Source organism: Primulina huaijiensis, chromosome 8 (genome assembly GCF_012295235.1).
Source record: "Primulina huaijiensis isolate GDHJ02 chromosome 8, ASM1229523v2, whole genome shotgun sequence".
Classification (NCBI taxonomy): Eukaryota; Viridiplantae; Streptophyta; class Magnoliopsida; order Lamiales; family Gesneriaceae; genus Primulina; species Primulina huaijiensis.
Genome location: NC_133313.1, coordinates 15,249,015 through 15,271,289, shown reverse-complemented (window position 1 = coordinate 15,271,289; position 22,275 = coordinate 15,249,015). Strand labels below are relative to the sequence as shown.

General features: G+C 37.5%; 1 protein-coding gene across 1 annotated transcript; it reads right to left on the bottom strand.

Moving 5' to 3' along the window:
* Positions 1-1,840: 1,840 nt before the first annotated feature.
* Positions 1,841-21,392, bottom strand: LOC140982692 (protein ACTIVITY OF BC1 COMPLEX KINASE 1, chloroplastic). Its single transcript, XM_073449338.1, has 14 exons — positions 20,844-21,392; positions 19,934-20,140; positions 19,337-19,426; positions 19,116-19,262; positions 18,510-18,674; positions 18,142-18,282; positions 17,895-18,074; positions 5,090-5,285; positions 4,732-4,859; positions 3,726-3,797; positions 3,406-3,518; positions 3,067-3,214; positions 2,293-2,362; positions 1,841-2,154 (listed from the first exon to the last, which is right to left on the bottom strand). Exons 1-14 carry the CDS (start codon positions 21,126-21,128, stop codon positions 2,090-2,092), a joined length of 2,007 nt encoding a protein of 668 aa, XP_073305439.1. The 5' UTR covers positions 21,129-21,392; the 3' UTR covers positions 1,841-2,089.
* Positions 21,393-22,275: the final 883 nt, after the last annotated feature.

Here is a 22,275-nt window from a genome sequence, read left to right as displayed (position 1 = left end):
CGTTTACATGTGCCTCCATTGAAATTTTTTTAGTGGTTCATTTATCATATGTAAACATGTTTCTCAAACTCGCCTTGTACTTTTGAAACTGTTTTAAAGTTAATAAAGCAATTGTAAAACTAGTTTTCCAACTATAACCATGTCTTTTTGTCTCGAATTCTCTAATCCATTAACCATCATTGCCTTTCCATATATCTTCACTCATCAAATCTAAACAATGAGCAACACATGAAGACAAATATAAATGAGGATATTGTGCTTACAAATGGCGTCATGTTCATTCAAATTTAAAACAATATATAAATTACATATTATAACTTTAATTTTTTTTAAAAAAAACTGTGTAAATTGATATAACTGATATCAAAATTTAAAACCTTACAAGCTAAAATATTTTCGCTTGCACCATCAGTAACAATTTGAACCACATCATTTGTCTCAATTTGTTGCACATTTTTGTCGAACTCCTCAAACAGTTTTGCACCCTTGTGAGAATAGCTCGATCCATCTACAGATTCTATAAACACACTCCATCTTGAACCATTTACTAAAAAATCAATCAATGTATTATTTTTTTTTATTTGTCCACTTATCTACCATTAAAGTACACTCATATTTAACATAATCATCTATGTATTCTTTCAATATTAATTGTGTATGTTTTAAACTTCTTTTTAAGAATGTAACTCTAACTTCATGGTAAGTAGGGGACTCATTCGACAACCAAATTGTCCAACAACTTCAATAAATTGTTTAAAACTATCATAATTCATGACATTAAACGGAATATCTGCATCATACATTGATCTAGCGAACATTTCCAGCGCATTCTCCCACAGTTTCTTCTTATTTTTATCATACAACTTTGTATCTTTTTTCTTTCCTTGCTTCATAATCTCTTCAACATCTTGTCGAAAATATAAATCTATTAGGTCAGTTTGTTTTAGTTTCTTTGCTTGAAAATCAGGTGCAAGACTAGAACAATGATCAAATGAAGCTGATATGTCTTTTTTTTATGCTGGGGCATCTTTTTCGACTTCCAAACTGCAACTTCATCGAAGAGATGGATCACATCCATTTGATTTTTCATGTCTTTCTTTTTGCCATATAAGAACCGATTTCTTTTTTCATTGCTCTGAACATTTTGTGCAAGTTTTCGTATTTCTATGATCACCAACAAAATGTTGCTTATGTCGATAAATCACACCATTAGTTATTTCCCCACAAAAATTGCATTTAACTTTGTTGGTACTTTTTGGGTCGACTAAATGTTGCATAATTTCATGTTAGATTTAACAGGCAAGAACAAGCTTTAGAAGATACGAGGACTAAGGAGAATTGGAAGCGGGAGCTTAGAAATTCTTCATATGAAAGAAATTGCAATTGGAAAAAGAAAATAAGAGCGGCCTTTTACCTGATTTGAATCGCTAGAAATTGAGAAATCAAAACTGTAGTTTTGGGCACTGCACGCAGATAGAACTTAGAATTAAAAGTTTGAGGGAGATTAAAAATCTGTTGCATCCGTTACACGCATGCACGGGCATGTGGTTACATGCATACAGGTGGATATATATATATTTTTTCAATTGAGCTTCAAAATTGATTGGACTTATCAATTTTTAGTTTTATACAAGACTAAAGACCAATTTCACGAGGCAGTCGCTTTTGCGTCTGGCGCAGGACTTGCGCCTATGCACACGTCTGTTTCAAGACTTGCGCCTGAATAATTAGAGCGTCTGTTTCAAGACATGCGCCTGGGCGCCTGTGTAATTGGGTGCGCATGGCTGCGCCTGTGTAATTTAGGTGCAGTCAAGCACTCGCTTTTCACAACTATGAGCCATGGACCTGAAACGATAAACTAAAATTAAAAAAATCAGTATCCGACTTTACAAAATGTCTCCATTTCAGCCTTTCCGTCTTGGGAACATATACGACACATCTATATACTTGAACCTACTAGTCATGTACCGAAATTTAATTTCATTTTGTGCATCACATTCGCAATATGCATTGGCTCTTGTCAATAAGGCAACACAGAGGGGCATAACAAGGCCAGTGCAGCTGAATACCACTGACACCAGATTTTAACTTATCTATCTGATAGTACGGAGGTGCTCCAAGAAAGCATCGCGTCCCTCGCAACAGAGGGTAGATCTGCAAAGGAATCAAAAGACGAGCGTAAAAATTTAGAAAAGATGCAGGCTCGTGAGATATAAATGAAGCCCGCGGTTCCTCAGAAACTTCACATCACATCACAAAACAATTCCGAGTTCGATTCCAATAAAGCTTTACCTTGTAATACTTGCAACGCGATAGAAGGTATGTCGATTTGGTCCTCGAGGAGTCTGTATACGTCTACCAGCTACAAAAGCATGTCACTGTCATATTTCATGACTCGGGGGCGGGTGGGGGCGTTTGAACAAAAACGACAATTCATACGACGAACTAAGGTACAGTGTAAAACTCTATATCCACAAAATTCGCCTCTATAGGAGGAAGACCAAAACAATTTGCCGGGTGGGGAGCCATAAACTACAGTATACATCTCTCCACTAAAGATGCAAATGATTAGATTGAGTTAACACTACTCATGTTTTTTTCATAGCTGAGTTTGAGCTTGTATGTTTTCGTCAGGTCGAAACTTGAAAATGAACTAATTTTGGTGCCACTTTTGTTTAGGCTTGGTGTTCAAATTCGAACTCAATTAGTTTGGTTCGAACTTAATTATTAAGTTATATACAACAATGCTCGATTTCATAAGCTTGTCTAACTCTGATTATATAATCAAACTATTAATAAACACATGAAAGCTTGAAGCGGCACACAAGTTATCAAACAAAACTGTTGGTTCACAAATATATTCAAGCATAAACAGGTATGCTCCTGTCTCGAGTTAGATAACTTCGATGACAAATCGAATGATATACAAGACAACTCCGAAATTTTTGAGTCGGCTAGATTCGTTTGTCCTCTTACTCTATATGACACACACAACTCGAGTATGCAGTAAAGTCTTAACCAGTGTAAGCACCTTCTAAAAATTAAATACCCGAAGATATCACAAACCTCTTGAACGTGGAGCTTGGAATCTTCTGTTAGAGCAAGTATAAGCTGCCTCCGAATTCCTTCGTCAATTAGAAAAAGTCGGGTCCCATCCTTGATAGTGTCCGTCAAATCCAATTTCCTTTCAACTCGCCGTTCAATAGACTTTGGCCTGAATGAGAAGAACCCAGAATCACATAGACAGCCAAAAAATATTGGGCATTTGCAGTATGAGCGCCCAAGTAATTTTCTATATCTGGGGTGGGAAAGTAACAAGTTTTGTCACAAAGAAAATTCAAATTATTCTGCTAATGGGAAGAACAGATTCAAACTCAATTAAAAGGTCAACAGAAAGTGATGTACATGTTATTTCCTTGTAGCGCAGGGTTGCTGCTCATTTTTGCTACATTTTCCTTCGCTAGAATAATTAGGTTCTCGAGTCTTTTCCACTGGAAAATGCCATCTTTAAATAGAACCTGGGAAATCAAGTAGAGGATAACATCACAAACTGCACCCTTTAGTAATCTAGAGTCGTCCTCCACAACACATCTTCTAAAATTAGAAGATCAAGCGTATACACTTATAGAGTAGGAGCCACCAAGAAAAAGGTAAGATCAAATGTACATACATTGTCGGACTCCAAAAAAAGGACAATACATTTTTACCAAAGGATGTAATCTAACCTGAATCAGACGTTCACGTAAAGCAGGATTCGGGTCTGTCAGGAGACGCTTTGCAACATAAGGATATGCAACCTATTGCAAAATTCTCCACTTGTAATGTCAACAATTTTAAAAAATGATTGCGGTAAACAATCAGCATGCTTGACAAGTCACAGCTGAATATTGTTAGCATTCAAGGGAATGGTAACTACTCAAGCTATACGAATGGTAACTACTCAAGCTTGTATAGCTGTTTATCCCAACTAAACATTTCTACTACTGCAGTTACGTGCCATGTGGTAAGAAACAATTAAAATCGAATAACTCCCAATTTAAAGTTTACTAAAACAACTATTGCAGTCAATACACATGGAGTGAAATTAACTGTGGCCCCATTCAGAAGCTGCTAAAAACCCTGAGAAGAAAATAAGCATAAAATCCCCCCTAGCTTCGAATATATTGCTAACCCCCCTCGAAGATTGTGTCAGCAAGGGAATTATCTGTCTTTCAATGTCATTTGACACTTCTATCCGCCATTAATGATTCATGCGAAGGTCTTTAGCAACGAAATCTCATTTTTTTATTGATTAAAAACGTGAATAAAGAAGATATTTTTTTTTGGTTTCTTTATTATTTATTACGAACCATGGGGAATTTTCTGAAGCACATTTTAAAACAAATGAGGTTTTGTGCCTCGTTTTCTCTCCTCACAAGGGGTTTCATGCCTAGTTTTGATATTGCCTACTTTTGAATATCACAAGGGATTTTGCCCCATAGAATATAGATTGTTATGATTTAGTATACATATGAGAGAGCTACGACTATTGGTGATAGATTCAATATTCCTTCCTCCAATATCAGCAGAAATTTCTCATTCTTCCCAGACTAATGTGTAACCAGTTTGAAAGAAATTTGTTGGTGTTTTTGGAGCATATTAAAAATCAGGTATTCATTCTACATAACCACAATCCACATGAAGCATTCCACTAAAAAAAACTGTTCCAAAATCAAGGGAAAATTGCATCACCTCAAGAAACTTGAAATCTGGTTTCAGGGTGAAACAAATGCCTTCTTGAGTCAATAAAGAACGGATAACAAGAGAGAATCTTTCTGGAATACGAATAGGGTAATTGTAAACAAGCTGATTAAATTTTCCTGCAAGAAAAGTGAACAGCAGGAGCATATCAATCAAAAGCAAATTCAGCTCATATTTTATGGACTTATCTATGAAAAACAATATTAAACTCTCCATATGAAATAATATAAAAGCACTGTCCCATTCTTCCACTCCATCCATCCAATTTACTGTTTAAGAAGAAGGAAAGCACAAACCAAAACAGGATATTGGAATCCACTCAATCACTCTGAGAAATAGATGAGAATACCTGTGACAATTCTGAAATTAAAGTCAGAAAGACCTTTTCCAAGAGAATTTTGCCAAATTGCTTCCAGAGCTGGAATAATGGGGGATACATCAGTCCCAGGCGCAAGAAAACCAAGCCTAGTAAAATCATTGGCCATCTCAGCATAATCTTCATTTACAGCATGGACAACAGCATCTATCAGTATTTGTTTATTTAGCTGACAAAAAATAGAAAAACAAGTTGTTATTCATCTCTTTTAGAAACTAATGAAGAATGGAAGAAGCAGTAGACTGAGATGATAAAGGTTGAAAACATGAAGTTAGAATATCATGTTCTCCACACATAGAGATAAGAAATAAAATAATAAACAATATCTCACACACATTGCATCTCTTTATGGAACTCTCCTCATCCTGAAATGGGCAAATTTTTTTAACACACTATTGTAGAGTTGAATAGCAACAGAATCTCCCTTTGTGCCCCAAAATGCATACCCTCATTTCTTTTGTAGACGTCCTTAAATATTATATAGAAAACTTTCTTACCATTGGCAGTTTCGTTTTTTTATTTATAATAAAACAGTGATTCACAACCACTACTACGGAGGACAAATATGAGATATTTTTTAAGCTCACTTTCTCAATAATTATTTAAAACCATTTGGGACCAAAAGACATATTTAGATCTTCGATGGAGAGAACACATATCAATGGTGTTAGTGAGCAATATTTGTTGTACAGTGAGAACAATTGAAATGCTACATTCGTACTACTATGCCGATTTAAAATATTTGAGTTAGTGCTTAGCGCAATTATCACTAACTATAGTTTTTGGTAAATTAGCACGTATTTGGTTCTAAAATTGGTGTCAAAACTGTGTTTGATTTTTTAAAATTGTAAGTCAAATGAAATTTTAGTTGGAACATCGTTGGGAGCAATAATTGCTCACACTCGAAACTAGAGCTTGAATTACACTACTGATTAAAAAGATTTATGTTGTTCTATTTCCACCAACAATAACTTTTGATAAAATAACAAACATTTAATTCTATAAATGACTGTCTGATAACTATAAAACATGCGGTTCAACTGCAACCCACAACACACACGATTATGCAAAAGTGTATAGCAAGTGAAAAATGGTACAAATTTAACCAAACAAAAAAAATCGAAATGACAACAAAATCGACAAACTGCCTAGTGTCTGTGTGTGGATGGCCAAAGTGAACCTTGGACGAATAGTCTATGAGCAAACGTGTTATGTTTTTGCTTAAAGAACAAGCACAAATCCAAGCCTATCAGCATATTTATCTTGGTTTGGACAGTTATATAGATAAAATTATTTAACATTTCTATAAACGAGAGAGAACAGAGGTGCATGTGTATGAAAGCTTTAAGATCAAATTAGTCACTGTTCATCTATGTCCTGGCTAAACCGATCGCATATCCGGATAGGCGGATAGCCCTAGGTAGGAGCTTTGTTTTGACACCAATAGTTTCCTGTTTATTGCATTATGTTTAGCCGGAATAAATATTGTAGTTAAAAAATGATATATTATTGATTATGATTGAGTTTTACACGTTTAGTTTCTAATAGGAATACATCATACCAACTAAATTGATTTCTGATTCATGCTTATTTTTTTGAGATATGGGGTTGACTAGTATGATAATTTTGTGGTGTTTTAGAAGTTTTTATTGATATTGTTGGCTGGTGATTATAGCTGAATTTCCACTCGAATTATATCTGGAATAACCAATGTTGTTGGTTGCCAATTATAATGGTGTGGTTTGGGGACTAAATTTCTTGATGTTAACGGTGAATTTCAATTTCAATTTTCAAGGTACTATGGTGTGGAATATTGTGATCATTGTATGTTATGAAAGGTAGAGTTGACTAGAAGCGTCCTTATAGTCATAAGGTTCTCAAAGTTCATTGCTGTTTAATCTTTATAGGATTTATAATTTGTTTAATCCCCATATATATGTGAATATGAATGCATTGAGCCTTGACTCACCCCTTGCTGAGTTTGGTATGCCGAAGGATTTCAGAGTTCTGCGGGCGGTCCAACTTGGAGAGAACCATGGCCTTTTTTTTTGGTGTTAGAGCTTATTAGACTTTTTGATAAGTGCAAGAATTGCACTTAATTTATATGTTAATCCATTTGAATTATGTTAGTTTCGAACCGAATTACACTTGGTATTCGTTGTTTTTGTGCCGTGCAGGAAATAAACCATTATTGGATGATTGATGATGATTAGGGACAATTTTGACGTCAAACGGTTGATAGACTAGAGCCGCAGTGCCAAGGAACTAGCGCCGCAGCGCTAAGCCATCACACGAAGCAACAAGCGCTGCGCCACCAGGGCAGCGCTGCAGTGCCCATTGTTCGAAAGATAAGCGCCGCAGCGCTACACAGCTGAGAGACTAGTGCCTGGCAGCGCCGCGGCGCCACACCTTCGAGGAACTAGGTGTGCAGCGCCGCGACGCTAGTGGCAGCGAGACTAACACAATTGGGCTTTCGTTTATGGCCCGTGGACGAGAATAAAAGGAAAAGAGGGTTTCAGAGCGGAGGGGTAGCCGGTTTTAGAGAGAAAAACACACGAGAGAACACGATACACGCACGAGACGAAGGATTGGAGCGCAAGACTGGATCGCAACGACGAAGAACGGAGAACCTGGGGACAGAGACGCCAATTCTGATTTGTCATCTAATCTTTCGCTCTTTTTTTCTTGTGTTTCGATGTCTAAACCTTTGAACATGTCTTGTTTTTTTTTAGATTTCGTTATGAACTAATTTTCCATTCTAGAGGATGATGAAACTTTGTGGATACGATGATTTGATGTGGTTGTTTATATGATTGAATTCCGTTTTGGTTTAATTGTGTTTCTTTGTTTTTATTCGACTGCAATTTACTGGCCATAAATTGTTTGTTGTCTGATTGATTCTACAACTCGGGAGAGGGACTAGGATTCTAGATCATTAGAGACACATCTTTGAATGTTTATATCGTTCAGAAGGCGTATAACTTTAGCGAGGCCTAAGTAAGAACGTCGTTTGCATTTATCATTTAAACCTAGATTCTTATTAGGAATGTTTGGATCGAAATTTAAATGATACAAATTATTCGCCACTTGAGAAAGGGGAATAAAATAATTAAGTGTTCTTGGCCGTTAAATAATTGAAATTCATGAATATAAATTCAACCGGGAATAATTATCGTGGAAACTTAGTGAAATCACTCCTCTAGATATTTTCTCTCATTGATATTTTCTCGATTCGGTGATTAGATTAATATTTATTTGCGATTAATTAATTTTCAGCAAACCAAACCTTTTATTGATTTTTCTAGATAAAGTCGTGACTATTTTAATTAAAAGCACTGATATATTTTTAGTTATATACTTCTCGTGAGAACGATACTTTACTTCCATATATTAAAACTTGATAATCGTGCGAAAGGAAGCGGATGAGTAGTCCGCATTTTTAAAATAAGCCACTACACTGTCGTCAAGACATTAAAAACTTCAAACGTCTGATATAGAGAGATGGTTGAAATGTTTAATCTTTGTTGTCGAAGCTGCAACTCTGAATTTGATAATCTCCCAAACTTCATTGACAGTGGCGGAAGAGTCGTGGAAAATTCTGTTATTTCTCTCTGACCAGATTGTCCAAAAAGTGAAATGAACTATCACATACCAGAAACTCTTAACTTTTATCCCCGATGAGATACCAGGCTCAATAACGAATATATATTGTGCCCTGTGCGGAAATACCCAATAACATCTTAGTTCTTGCATCACCATATACCATAATCCTCGGGAGAAAGAGCAATGTAGTAGCAAATGATCCTGAGTCTCTGCGTGGTCCTGACACAACGTACACCATTGCGGACTTAAAGCACAAGTTGGCCATCTTCTTTGCAGCGAGTCAGATGTGGGTAGTTTTCCCAAAGCCACAATCCACGAGAAAATCTGAATCTTTTGTGGGATAGGTACTTTCCAGATATGATCATGACAAGAGAAAGATTAGAAAAATATGAACTGGAAAGAAAAACTCGTAAAAAGATTTGACCGAGAATAAGCCCGTAGAATCCCCCAACCAAACCCTGAAGTCCTCTGAACCCACCTGTAACCTTACCGTATCTAAAACACCCACAAGAGTAGCAAACTCCCCTAGCTCGAAATCGTTAAGATTTCTCCTAAAACGCACGTCCCATCGATATGATTGACTGACTCCTACATTGACCACCTCTAAAAAGCTTCGAATAGGTTTATTAATCTGTGTACAAATCCTATACAAAAAACGAAAACGATCTTTGAAAGAAGGACCCACACCAACCCAAACATCCTCCCAAAACCGGATAAAATAACCCCCTCTCAAAACCGATCCACTCAGAAGATGAAATGCCGGGAAAAAACGAGAAATATATTTCCAAGGGCTTCTGAATGTCGCATTCCTGGCTAAACCCAAGTCCCACCCATTATCATGAAGACCATAAATGCTTTTTAAAACATTTTTCCACAACGTTTCTTTTTCCTTTGTGCCTCTCCACCACCATTTTCCTAATAAAGCTCTATTTCTTTTGCCGATATTCCTCAAACCCAACCCTCCCCTATCATTCGGTTTACAAACCTGCTCCCATCCAACAACATGACAATACTTATCCTCGTCCATTCCATCCCATAAGAAATCACGCATCAATTTTTCCATCTTTTCGGCCACTTTAACTGGTACCCTAAATAAAGATATGTAATAGAACGGCATTGCGCTTAATACTGACTTTATCAGCGTGAGACGTCCTCCTTTTGATAAGAACGCCTTCTTCCAACTTGCAAGTTTTTTTGACATCTTGGATAGGATTGGTTCCCAAAACGCGAAATTCATAGGCTGACCTCCCAACGGTAGCCCGAGATACTTAATCGGCCAATCATCTGTTTTACATCCAATCGCTTGCGCCAAACCCACCACCTCTTCATCCTCGAAATTGATTCCCAAAATAACGCTTTTTTCAAAATTGATCTTCAAACCCGATTTAAGTCCGAATAATTTGATTATTTCCACTAGAGCCATCATGTGCCTCTCTGTTTGTACCAAAAACAACGTGTCATCCGCAAATTGGATATGCGAAATTTCTAAATTTCCTTTTCCCACCACTAATCCTCTCACCTCATCCAAATCCTTAGCCTTGTTTACCAACCGCCCCAAAACATCAACAACTACATTAAAAAGAAAGGGTGATAAAGGATCCTCTTGTCGAATTCCTCTTTCCCCTCTAAACTTTCCCCTCGACTTTCCATTGATAAAAATCGAGAATGATACGTTAGACACGCACGCTTTTATCCACATCCTCCATCTATTTCCAAACCCTTTTTTTGTAACACAAAATCAAGGAATCTCCAGTCGACGTTGTCATTGCTCGGGGGACTATAAACACCAACAATTTTGAATTGAACCCTCCACTGATTAATATGGTTCAACAGAACCAATTTGCGGGAACTGCCACTGCGGATCCTCACGTTCATTTGAGGACTTTCCTGGAGATCACAGATACGTTAAAGATTAATAATGTTTCTGATGATATTATTAGATTGCGTTTATTTCCATTTTCTCTCAGGGATCAAGCAAGAGGATGGCTCCAATCGCTTCCATTGGGGAGCATCACAACGTGGCAGGAGTTGGCAACAAACTTCCTTGCTAAATATTTTCCCCCTGCGAAGTCTGCACAGTTAAAGATCGAGATCAACACTTTTAGGCAGATGACTTTGAGCAATTATATGAGGCATGAGAAAGATACAAGAAGTTGCTGAGGAGGTGCCCGAATCATGGTTTTGAAGACTGGGTGTAAACTGAATTATTCTATAACGGGTTGAATGGCCAGACACGGACAACAGTGGACGCAGCGGCTGGTGGCACGATATTTGCCAAATCTCCTGCTCAAGCATATGACTTGCTTGAGCAGATGACTATTAATAGCTACCAGTGGCCATCTGAGAGGTCAGGAGTAAAGAAGACAGCTGGAGTTTATGCTGTGGATCTTATTACGTCACTCACATACGCAGATAGCAGCCATGATTAAAGTGAGTACATCAAACACTGAGGAACCACCGGTTGTTGTTGAAAAATCACATTTTCCTGAAGAAGTTCAATACATCAACAACAAGAATTTTCGAGGCTATAGAGGATATCGAGGTATCCCTTCCCCTAATACTTACCACCCTGGTTTGAGAAATCACGAGAATTTTTCTTATTGTTCATTCCTCCACCGGGGTTCAATACATCAAATGGGGAAGAAAGCCATCATTTGAGGATCTAGTTGGGACATTTGTTGCTGAATCTGGTAAGAGGATGGCTAGGACAGAGAATAGGCTTCATAACCTAGAGACCTACATGGCGAATATTGGTGCTTCCTTGAAAATCCTTGAGTTGCAAGTGGGGTAGATAACGAAGCAACTCACGTCTCAACCATCAGGCACAGTACCAAAGATTGCAGACCCAAATCTGATAGAAGTGAACGCCGTTTTCATACAGCATGAAGAGAGATTGGTATGGTAGACAGAGAAGAGAAAAATGTTGATCCCACACCCATCCGGGAAGATAAGCCACCACCAAGCAAAGGAATCCGAGGTAAGAAAAGTAAGAGTTACGATTTAGATCGTTGCTTTGATATTTCTTTACTTCTCTACCCCCAAAGATTTATACAATTGAATGCTGAATTTCAAAAGAAAAAAGGTCTTGAAGATCTGAAGAACCTACACACTACATTGAGTTTGAAGATCAGAAAGAAGTGATAATTACTGAAGGAAGCGATGAGGGGATACAAAGAAAACTTACGCAGAAGCTGCAAGACCCCGGGGAATTTGTTGTACCGTGTGCAACAGGAGGTCAACTGATGGAAAAAGCTATTTGTGATTCAGTAGCGAGCATGAATGTAATGCCAAGTTCTCTTTACGAGAAACTTGGACTGAGCAGGATGAAGTCCACAAAACTAATCTTGCAGCTGGCAAATAAATCGGTCAAGGCACCGTTGGGTTTTGTGGAAGATGTTGAAATTCCGATCGATAGACCGAGGCTTTCAGCAGATTTCGTTGTGCTTGACATGGAGAACAGTCAGAATGTTCATGTCATTCTAGGACGACAATTCTTGGCTACTGCTAGAGCCGTAATTGACGTGAAACGAGGAAAGTTAACCATGGAGGTCGAAAGTCAGAGCGTGGAGATTAAGGCATCCAAGAGATCACACGACCCACCTTGAACAAAACTGGTGACAGTTAGGCTGACGACGTTAAACCAAGCGCTTGTTGGGAGGCAACTCAATCAGTATCTTTTATTGCTTTCGTTTTCTTTATTTCTATAGTATTTTATTTTCAGTAGTATATTTATTTTTGCGTTGTTATTTTATTGAATTTTGCATGTGAAGATTAGACATTGATACGTGTGTTATCATGTAGGTAAAAGTTGAAACAGGCGAGGAAAGGAGCTTAAACGGACAAAAATTTGGCTAACTCAGCGCCTAGGCACCATGCAGCGGGCGCCGCAGCGCTAGCTTTGCACAAGACTAGCGCCTAGGCACTATACTTTAAGCGCCGAAACGCCACGCACCCGAGGAGTAAGCGCCGCGGCGCTAACCAACAAGCGTTGAGGCGCTAGCCTGCCCAAGAAGCAGCACCTCAAGCGCCGCAGCGTTAGTTCGTGGTATAAGGAAAAAAAAGGTATGACGAAATTTCATTCTATCCTGAAACAAATACAGCGCCGCGGCTCCTACTCCTAAACCACAACCGAAAATCGCCTCTTCCACAATTTCTCTCCTTCAAAACTCCATAATACACAACACAAATCATTCCTAACCCAAATTCATCTTCATATCTCACCTTCTAGGTCTCCTGTGGCGTAAAGATTTCATCGACAATTCTTCAAAAAAAAAAAAAGTCGACCAAGGGGTGATTGCAAGCAAATTTCGGTCATATCACAAGGTAATCATCTTTGGTATCGTGAGTCTCGATTTTCTTGCTTTGGATTTGATTGAATAGAATTCTTGAAGTTGTGCTTACAAGGTGTTCGATAAATTGCCTGAGTAAGTTTGTTATCAAGGGTTGTTGGATTGAGCATGTTATAGGGAAGTGGTGATCGATATATTGTGTTGATATTGTGGTGGATATCTTGTTGGAATATCGTTGTTGCGAGGAGTTGTTGTAGGGACAAGTGCTATTGAGTGAGATTTATTATTTGAGTTGAAGCATGCCGCCGAAGAAGAAGAGCAAACAGGTTGAATCTGGGGATGGTGAGTCGTATGCTGCTTGTTTTGATAGACGACGGTTCTGGGATGCTGTCTCCGCTAAAAATTATACAAAACTGCAAGAAAAAAACATGTAGCGGGAAAGGAGGATGGATCAGAGCGTCCCGGGTTGTGAGACATTAGTTCTGGCTCAGTATTTGCAGTGGAACGAGTTTGTGAAGCCGCCTACAGATGCTGTGATGTCCCTTGTTCGGGAATTTTATGCTAATGTAAAACTTAAGGATGAGGACTATCACGTGAAAATCCGGGGACGGATGGTTGCTTTCGACAGTAGGACTATTAACTAGTTGTACTCGATGACTGATTATGACATTGACGAGTACACGAGGTTTATGAGAGAGGCCTATCCCTATGAGAAGATCATCACCGCACTTTGTGAGCCGGGCACGGTTTGGAAGCTCAATAATCAGCGAGCCCCGGTCACATTCCCAGCGACGTCCATGATTAGGGAGACATATAACTGGTATCATTTTGTCGCCTCGCGGTTGATGCCATCTGGACATGTTTCTGATGTGACGAAAACGAAAGCAGCATTGGTTTACTGAATCATCACCGTCAAGACAGTGGATGCAGGCCGAGTGATCATGAATTCGATTTTGCAGGCTGGGTGATCATGAATTCGATTTTGCAGGCTGCACGGGGCACCTCCACAGTTAGCATGCCCCATTCTTCAACCATCACGGAGCTCTGCCGCCTAGCTGGGGTTACATGGGATGATAGTGAGCCAGTGTTGCACAAAAAAGGCGATATCTTACTGGTTGGGAAGCTCCCAAGGGATAAAAGACGATGGCAGATTGAGAGTGGTCCGGGCGCCCGCCCCACAGGCACCACACGCATGACAGACACGTGCAGGGAGGGGACAGACAGCACACGAGCGTCTCGATGACTTAGAGCGTATGATGATGAGACAGTGGCGGATCATACGCGAGCACATGCATTACATGCACGATTTTACTTGTGTGCTTGCACAGCGCTTCCCTGCGACCAGTCCATCTGATGAGCCATTTCCACCACCGCCAGCGTTTTCACACCGACCTATTGAGGATGATGCCGAGTATGACGAGGATGAGGAGGTAGAGCTATCAGACGAAGACAGCGAGTCCTGAGGCTCGCTGTAAGAGGTACGTAATCACATGTTTTTCTTGATTTATCACTGTACATTGGGGACAATGCACGTACTTAAGTTTGGGGGGATATTCTTGCTTTGCTTTGCTTGTTTGATTGGTTAGAGTTAGAGTTTACTAGAATGATGAGTTATTTCCTGCACAGTATAGTCGAGTCGTTTTTCTTTTGGTTTGAAAAAAAAAAAATAAAAATAAATAAATAGTGTCATTTTGATTATTGCATTATAGAGTCGTTAGAAAAGAGTCATGTATAAGTCATTGTGTGGCCGTTGATGAGAATGAAGTTGCGGTTCTGAATACATGTGTTTAAGATAACTTGGGAGTCACAAATTTTTGCACTGTCATGTTTGTTGATACTATCGATGCGTAGAGATAATCTACATACCTGTGATGTTAAATAGACAATGGAAATCTGATTTTTAGTAATTCTCACATGACATTGATTGACACTTTTGCAAATACAGAGATGATCAAGGCAATTTTTCTCAATATCTTTGGGCCTGTTTTCATTGTTTATTGTCAATTGTCAGTCCATTGAGGCTCGAGTTGATTGAGATGCTTGACTTTTCTTTGGGCACCTATCTTATATATCATTTTGATTGAACAATGCATGTGATTGGTTTGTATGAGATAACTGATGGATTGACGGTAATCTAGAACTTGTTTGAACAATTTTCGAGGCGAAATACGGATAATATGTGACACAGGAATGATTTAGGCTATCTTTGCAACCGTTTGAGCCTTCGAGCCTACCAAATGAACATGAAATATCCGTAGTGTCCCATTTTGAGCCTACTAAAAATCAAGTGGTGTGTGTCAATGACATACAGTTAGCCCCCACTTGTATCTATTCTATATCTCACAACAACTACCAAATGAAGCTTATACACTTATTATCCTACCTAATTTTGAGAGAAATAAGTTCATTGGCGTTGAAATGATTCAAATACTCCTTGAAAAGAACAAAATAAATGTGTATAAAGGAGTTGGTAAAAAAAAAAAGAATGGATCAAAAAGTGGTGAAAAAAAAATAATATGGGAAATGGAGGATATGAATGAGAAGAAAACAAAAAGTGATGGTGAATGAAATGAGAGTGAAAATGAGGAAAATTCAAATATTTCTCTCAAATTTTGATTTTCACAACTTTTATTGTAGCCATGAGTCGTAGCCTAACGTTGCAAGCCTACAAGACCTATTAATCTTGTCACATCTATCCAATATACTAGTGGAGAAAAGTTGTTCAAGTCAAGCTTCTGCATTCCTGAGAAACATGGTTATCAAGTATGAACTTTAATCATTTGCATGTCAGCATCTCATTGTGTGACATCATTTTTGGGTGTAATCGTGTTGAATATCTTATAAGCCAAATAATCACCAATAAAGTCATTTGTGATATGTGTAACTGAATTTATATTTTAATGAAGTGTGAGTTGAATTGAGCTGAAGATTTCTTGAGTTTATATGGCGAGTAGGTACTGTGGATTTATTTGAGCATTCGATGGGGTAAGTGAACAAAGACATATCACACACGCACGTGACTCTTGAGTAATTATAAATTACATGAAAATGGATAAGTCGGAGGCCAACTTCAATGCTTGCATATCCATGACTTATAGTTGTTAGAATTAAAGTTTTGTTTGAGTTCTTACTTTTTATTTGCTCGTGATTAGCAAAAGTTCAAGTTTGAGGGGTTTGATAAGTGCAAGAATTGCACTTAATTTATACGTTAATCTATTTGAATTATGTTAATTTCGAATAGAATTACACTTGGTATTCGTTGTTTTTGTGCCGTGCAGGAAATAAACCACTATTGGATGATTGACAATTATTAGGGACAATTTGACGTCAAACGGTTGATAGACTAGAGCCGCAGCGCTAAGCCATCACACGAAGCAACAAGCACCACAGCGCTGCCCATTGTTCGAAAGATAAGACCCGCAGCACGGCAATACATTGCCGAGAGACTAGCGCCTAGGCGCTGCCCAAGCAACGCCGCGGCGCCACACCTTCGAGGAACGGGCGCCTTGGCGCTGCTTGTTGGCGGCGAGACTAACACAATTGGGCTTTCGTTTATGGCCAGTGGATGAGAATATAAGGAAAAAAGGGTTTCAGAGCGGAGGGGTAGCCGTTTTTAGAGAGAAAAACACACGAGAGAACACGATACACGCACGAGACAAAGGATTGGAGCACAAGACTGGATCGCAACAACGAAGAACGGCGAATCTGGGGACATAGATGCCACATCTGATTTGTCATGTAATCTTTCGCCCTTTTCATTTTCTTGTGTTTCAATGTCTAAACCTTTGAACATGTCTTGATTTTGTTTAGATTTCGTTATGAACTAATTTTCCATTCTAGAGGATGATGTAACTTTGTGGATATGATGATTTGACGTGGTTGTTTATATGATTGAATTCTGTTTTGGTTTAATTGTGTTTCTTTGTTTTTATTCGACTGCAATTTACTGGCCATAAATTGTTTGTCGTCTGATTGATTCTACAACTCGGGAGAGGGACTAGGATTCTAGATCATTAGAGACACATCGTTGAATATTTATATCATTCGAAAGACGTATAACTTTAGCGAGGCCTAAGTAAGAACATCGTTTGCATTTATCATTTAAACCTAGATTCTTATTAGGAATGTTTGGATCGAAGTTTAAATGATACAACTTATTCGTCACTTGGGAAAGGGGCAATAAAATAATTAAGTGTTTTTGACCATTAAATAATTGGAATTCATGAATACAACCGCGAATAATTATCGTGGAAACTTAGTGAAATCATTCATTTTCTTTCATTGATATTTTCTCGATTCGGTGATTAGATTAATATTTATTTACGATTAATTAATTTTCAGCAAACCAAACCTTTTATTGATTTTTTTAGATAAAGTCGTGACTATTTTAATTACAAGCACTGATATATTTTTAGTTATACACTCTTCGTGGGAACGATACTTTACTTCTATATATTAAAACTTGACAACCGTGCGCTTGCAAGCAGAAAATACGCAACACTTTTTCATATGTATTAAATTAGTAGGAGTTTTGCATTATATTTTGGGGCTCTTCATATTCGTTTCACGTTGGTTAGCAAAATTTGTGCATGCAAACTTGTATATGTTTTTGGCTTGCTATTTAATTTATATTTAACCTGAATAGTATGTTTATTTTCGAAATGAGAAGGCATTTAACGAGATGATAGTTGACCCACTTATAGTGTTTAGGTTGAAATATGGGATTTGTTCTAATTAGAGAATATATTACGATACCAAAATTAGAGCTGCAAAAGGAGTCTACACAAGCAAAGGAAAATGAATAAACACCAGCATTTGATATGGACATATGGTTAACTATTACGAAGAAGCAAGAAAATAAAAGCTGTAAGTTAACGATTTCTCACCTGACTGAGAACAGCTACATTCCCAAAATCTACGTAAGCAATGCGCCCATCACGCATGGCAAAGATATTCCCAGGGTGTGGATCCCCATGAAATAGTCCAAACTCTAGCAACTGCCGCAAGGCAGCACTTACTCCAACAGTCAAAAATCCATTGACATCAATTCCTCCATCCTTGATAGCCTGATTCGAGGAGTACCATAGAATCATATAGAAAACTAGTTTTTAAAAGTTGAATTAACATTCAAACCTGAGGATCGGTGCATCGAATTCCATCTATCCACTCCATCACCAGCACTTGGCGCCCAGAAAGCTTTTTGTAAACACGAGGAATTTTGACTGTTGGGTCATTTTTGAAGTTCTCATAAAAATCTTCAATGTTGCGGGCTTCCTAGATAGGCAAAAAGTGGAATATGAATTATAGTCCATCTCTGTGTCAAAATGTGGAATTAATCTGAAGCATATATAAATTATTATTTCCCAAAGGAAACGGAAATATTACTCAAGATTCTTTTACCACTGATCCTGTAATAAATATTTAGAAACATGTTTGAACAAAAAAAGAAGGGGAGGGGTTGTAATTTTCACTTTGTCAACAGAAGTGTTCAAAGGCGATACCAAGGTATAATCAAGCTCCTCCAAAAGCTTTTCACCAAATTCATCGAGTATGAGCTCAGCATTACAACCCAGTTTTTGCAGGCTTATGCCATTCAAGAATGAAGCAAGAGTTCGGAAAAGAAAAAGATCTCTGTAAATAATGGGTTCTATCTCGGGCCTTTGCACCTGCAAACAAATGTCATATATCCATTTTAGAGTCTCTTTATGTTCTGATACCAAGATGGAACAATTAATGAGCCTCAACCAGAAAGCCATTATCAACAGAGGGCGTGAACAGTGAAACAAGAGTTGAGCTAAGACAAATTCAATAATACTGGATTTTAGACGTGATTGGTATCAAACAAACAAAGAAATGAAAAGTATCAATTATACTCAAAGCTATAAAATATACCATGTAAAGTATACATGGCCCAAAACATTTGTATCTTTGAAACAACTGCTTAACATTTGGTATGCCAAATGAAAAACCGGTTTTAAAATTTAATATATGAAAGTGGAATATCACCCCAAATGCATACCATTTCCACAATGCAGCACAAAACCAGATTTTTGCAGTATTGCACTCCCAAAACACACAGAGTTGGCACAATGAGTTTGACACAGTACCTTAATAGCAACATCTTCCCCAGTGGCCCGCAATGTTGCTCGATAAACTTGTCCCAAGCTTGCAGCCGCAATTGTCTTTGATGAAATTTTACTGAAAACAGCTTCAAGTGGCTGGCCTAATTCCTCTTCTATGATGTTAAAAGCAACCTACACCACTTTAATGATGGTTGATTGGTTAAAAATAATTAGAAAATAAGCACAATAAAAAATAAATCAATTACCTGATTGGGAAAAGAGGGAACATCATCTTGAAGGATGCAGAGTTCGTTCATGTAGTCCTCTCTAATAATATCAGGCCTATTTGCCAGCACCTTTTTGCAGAAATCAAATAGAAGAATACTTTAAGAAAAGAAGAGACACTCCAAAAGCATGATAGACATGTTTCTACGCGACATGGCTTTAAAATAGTCCATCTTAACGTTACTTGTGATCCCCATAAATTCATATAAGTAATAGGGTTCTGATTAGTCAAGGTTCGGTTTTACGATTTAATAAACTAAGGATTTTTTTTTTGAAGAAATATAGCTAAGGATTTTTGGTATTATGCCTAAGGCTATAACTATTTGTATTAGTTCTTAGACGCTTCCATAAGTTATATCTTGGTCTTCAAAAGATTAAAACTTGCGCCATTGCAGCTCTACCGCATTTCGGATCAGACATAAAAGTTTGAAAAAATTATTTGTTCACCTTCTCAATGCCATTTATAATCTGATCACCTCGGGACCAACAATTATCAATCTATTAGAGATATCAACAAAAAAATTTCCATTCAATAAACAAAATTACAACATTACATAATCTAGAGGGAAAATATACACCTGTCCAGCTTTGATGAAAGAAGGGCCCAAGTCACACAAGAGATTCCTCAATTGGCGAGCCCGAAAAGGAACAACCTCTTCATCCCGGCCCACGAGACAATCGTACATCAGAGCAGACCAATACAGTCCCAATTTCCACACAATTTCCACTCCTCTACCAATTAATGATAGTATAGTTCCCCTTGATTCAAACACTTTACTCCTCACCTAGAGGAGTAACCAAAATTATTTGATAAAGGCCGAAAACCAAAAGAAATAACTTCAGTGATAACAAACCAATGCTTACAATGACGATGAAGCAAAAAAAACTCCTAAAGCATGATGCAAACAATGACGATGAAGCAAAAAAAAACTCCTAAAGAATGATGCAAACAATGTATGCAAGTGCTACATTGGTATTTTAAGCTAATGCAAATTTAGAAACCGTTTTTAGCATAATCTTCCAATTTCAGAAATGTAATCAACATGCAAAGTAAGTTTCACTAGATAACATCACCACTTGGCGGGTTCGAATCATTTCAAAGCTAAAGAGTATTTTGCAGAGGCAACAATCCACATAATTTCTATCACTTAAGACCAAAAGGTCCAAGACTCTTGTCTTGCTCGTCAAACAACAAAACTCACAAGTCCGGCCTTCTTTGGTGTGAAATAATCAAACTGAAAAGTTCGCATTACCTCAAGAGTATATTATTATGTTTACATATTCAAACCAATTTTACAACTAAAATTCAGAAAATATCAGATGAACTGCTAGAAAGTTTACATATGATTGATTAAGTCGAATTAAAATAATAAGATAACAAATGCGATTTAATTTCAGTAATTTTATTTTACTCCAACATGTTAAAATTTGGTAATAACTCACTGTAACAAAAATATTCAGAAGACTGCAATAAATATAATCACATACTAATTCCGGTGAATACTTCCGGAATGGAACACAGACGCCGCGTTCGATGTCCAGCTGCTCCAAGGCGCTATTACCGCTTGTACTTAAAGGGTTCTCGAGAGGTACCAAGGATTCAGTTTTCGCAGCTCGAATTACACTCCGACTTCTGCTCCGACTTGTACCCACTTCAGAATTCCGATTCGACTTTACATGAACGTTGTAGCTATTTAGACTGCTAACAAATGGGGAAATCAACGGTGAGTCTGAAGACTTAATGTATATAAAGTTTGAGCTGATCAACGCCATATTTAAATCCTGTAATCTCGTATAAAAACTGAATAAACTCAGGTTTAGTTCCAAAAAATGGCGCCTTTATGCAGTGACGTGCGTATATTCTACGAATTTCATAAAATTTAGCTCAATTCGAGGTGGGTTTTTGCTTAAAGTTCATGGCAATGCCGTGTTCATGATTTTCAGGGTGAGGATGACCAGGAAATTGGGGTGGAGAAGAGAGGAGATAGTTGCCGCTTCCGCGAGCTGTATGTTCCGTTGTTGAAGTTGTACTTTAATTTTTTTTTTTCCAACTACTTTAATATAGTGAAATAATATAATTTTAATGTATTTTCAAAAATCTTGTAATTTTCAAACTTACAAAATATATTAATCTACACGCTTTATAAAATTTTTTCTCTACTCAATTGTGATTTTCTTCACACATTGAGACCTATTTATATAATTATTTTGGAAATAATCTAAAAATAAATACATCATTACATACATCATCACACATTAATTTTCAATATTTAAAATTCTTATTTTTAACATTCAACTTCTTATTTTCAACATTCAACTTTCTTATTTTCAACACTCCCCCTTGTGATGATGATTATGATAAAATGATTGTCTTCATTACGTGTTTTTATACTGTCTCGTTAAAACCTTACTAGGAAAAACTCATTAAGATAAAAATCATAGTAAGGGAAAAAACATCCCAATGTGATATATATGATTTCTGAATATTATTGTGGGAAGTGCCTCTATGAAGAGATCTGATGAGTTTTTACTTGATTGAATGTAAAGAATATCAATATCTTTATTCTTCACAAGCTCTTGGGTGAATGCAAAGAACTTAGGGGGAATATGTTTAGTTGTGTCGCTTTTTATGTATCCTTCTTTCATTTGAGCAACACATGCAGCATTATCTTCATATACTATCACAGGCTTCTTGTTGAATGATAATCCGCATGATATTTGGATATGTTTAGTCATTGATTTTAGCCACACACATTCACGGCTTGCTTCATGTAGTGCAATAATCTCGGCGTGATTTGATGAACTTGTTACAAGTGTTTGTTTCTGTAAACGCCAAGAAATTGCAGTGCATCCACGAGTAAATACATATCCAGTTTGAGAACGTGCCTTGTGTGGATCAGATAAATACCCAGCATCAGCA

Excerpts from the sequence above, each read along its gene's own strand:
- LOC140982692 (XM_073449338.1), bottom strand. The coding sequence starts at position 21,128 with ATGGCGTTGATCAGCTCAAACTTTATATACATTAAGTCTTCAGACTCA. Across the intron at positions 18,283-18,509 it reads AGGAGCTTGATTATACCTTG|GAAGCCCGCAACATTGAAGA; the intron begins GTATCGCCTTTG and ends TTGCCTATCTAG. Across the intron at positions 18,075-18,141 it reads TTCGATGCACCGATCCTCAG|GCTATCAAGGATGGAGGAAT; the intron begins GTTTGAATGTTA and ends TCCTCGAATCAG.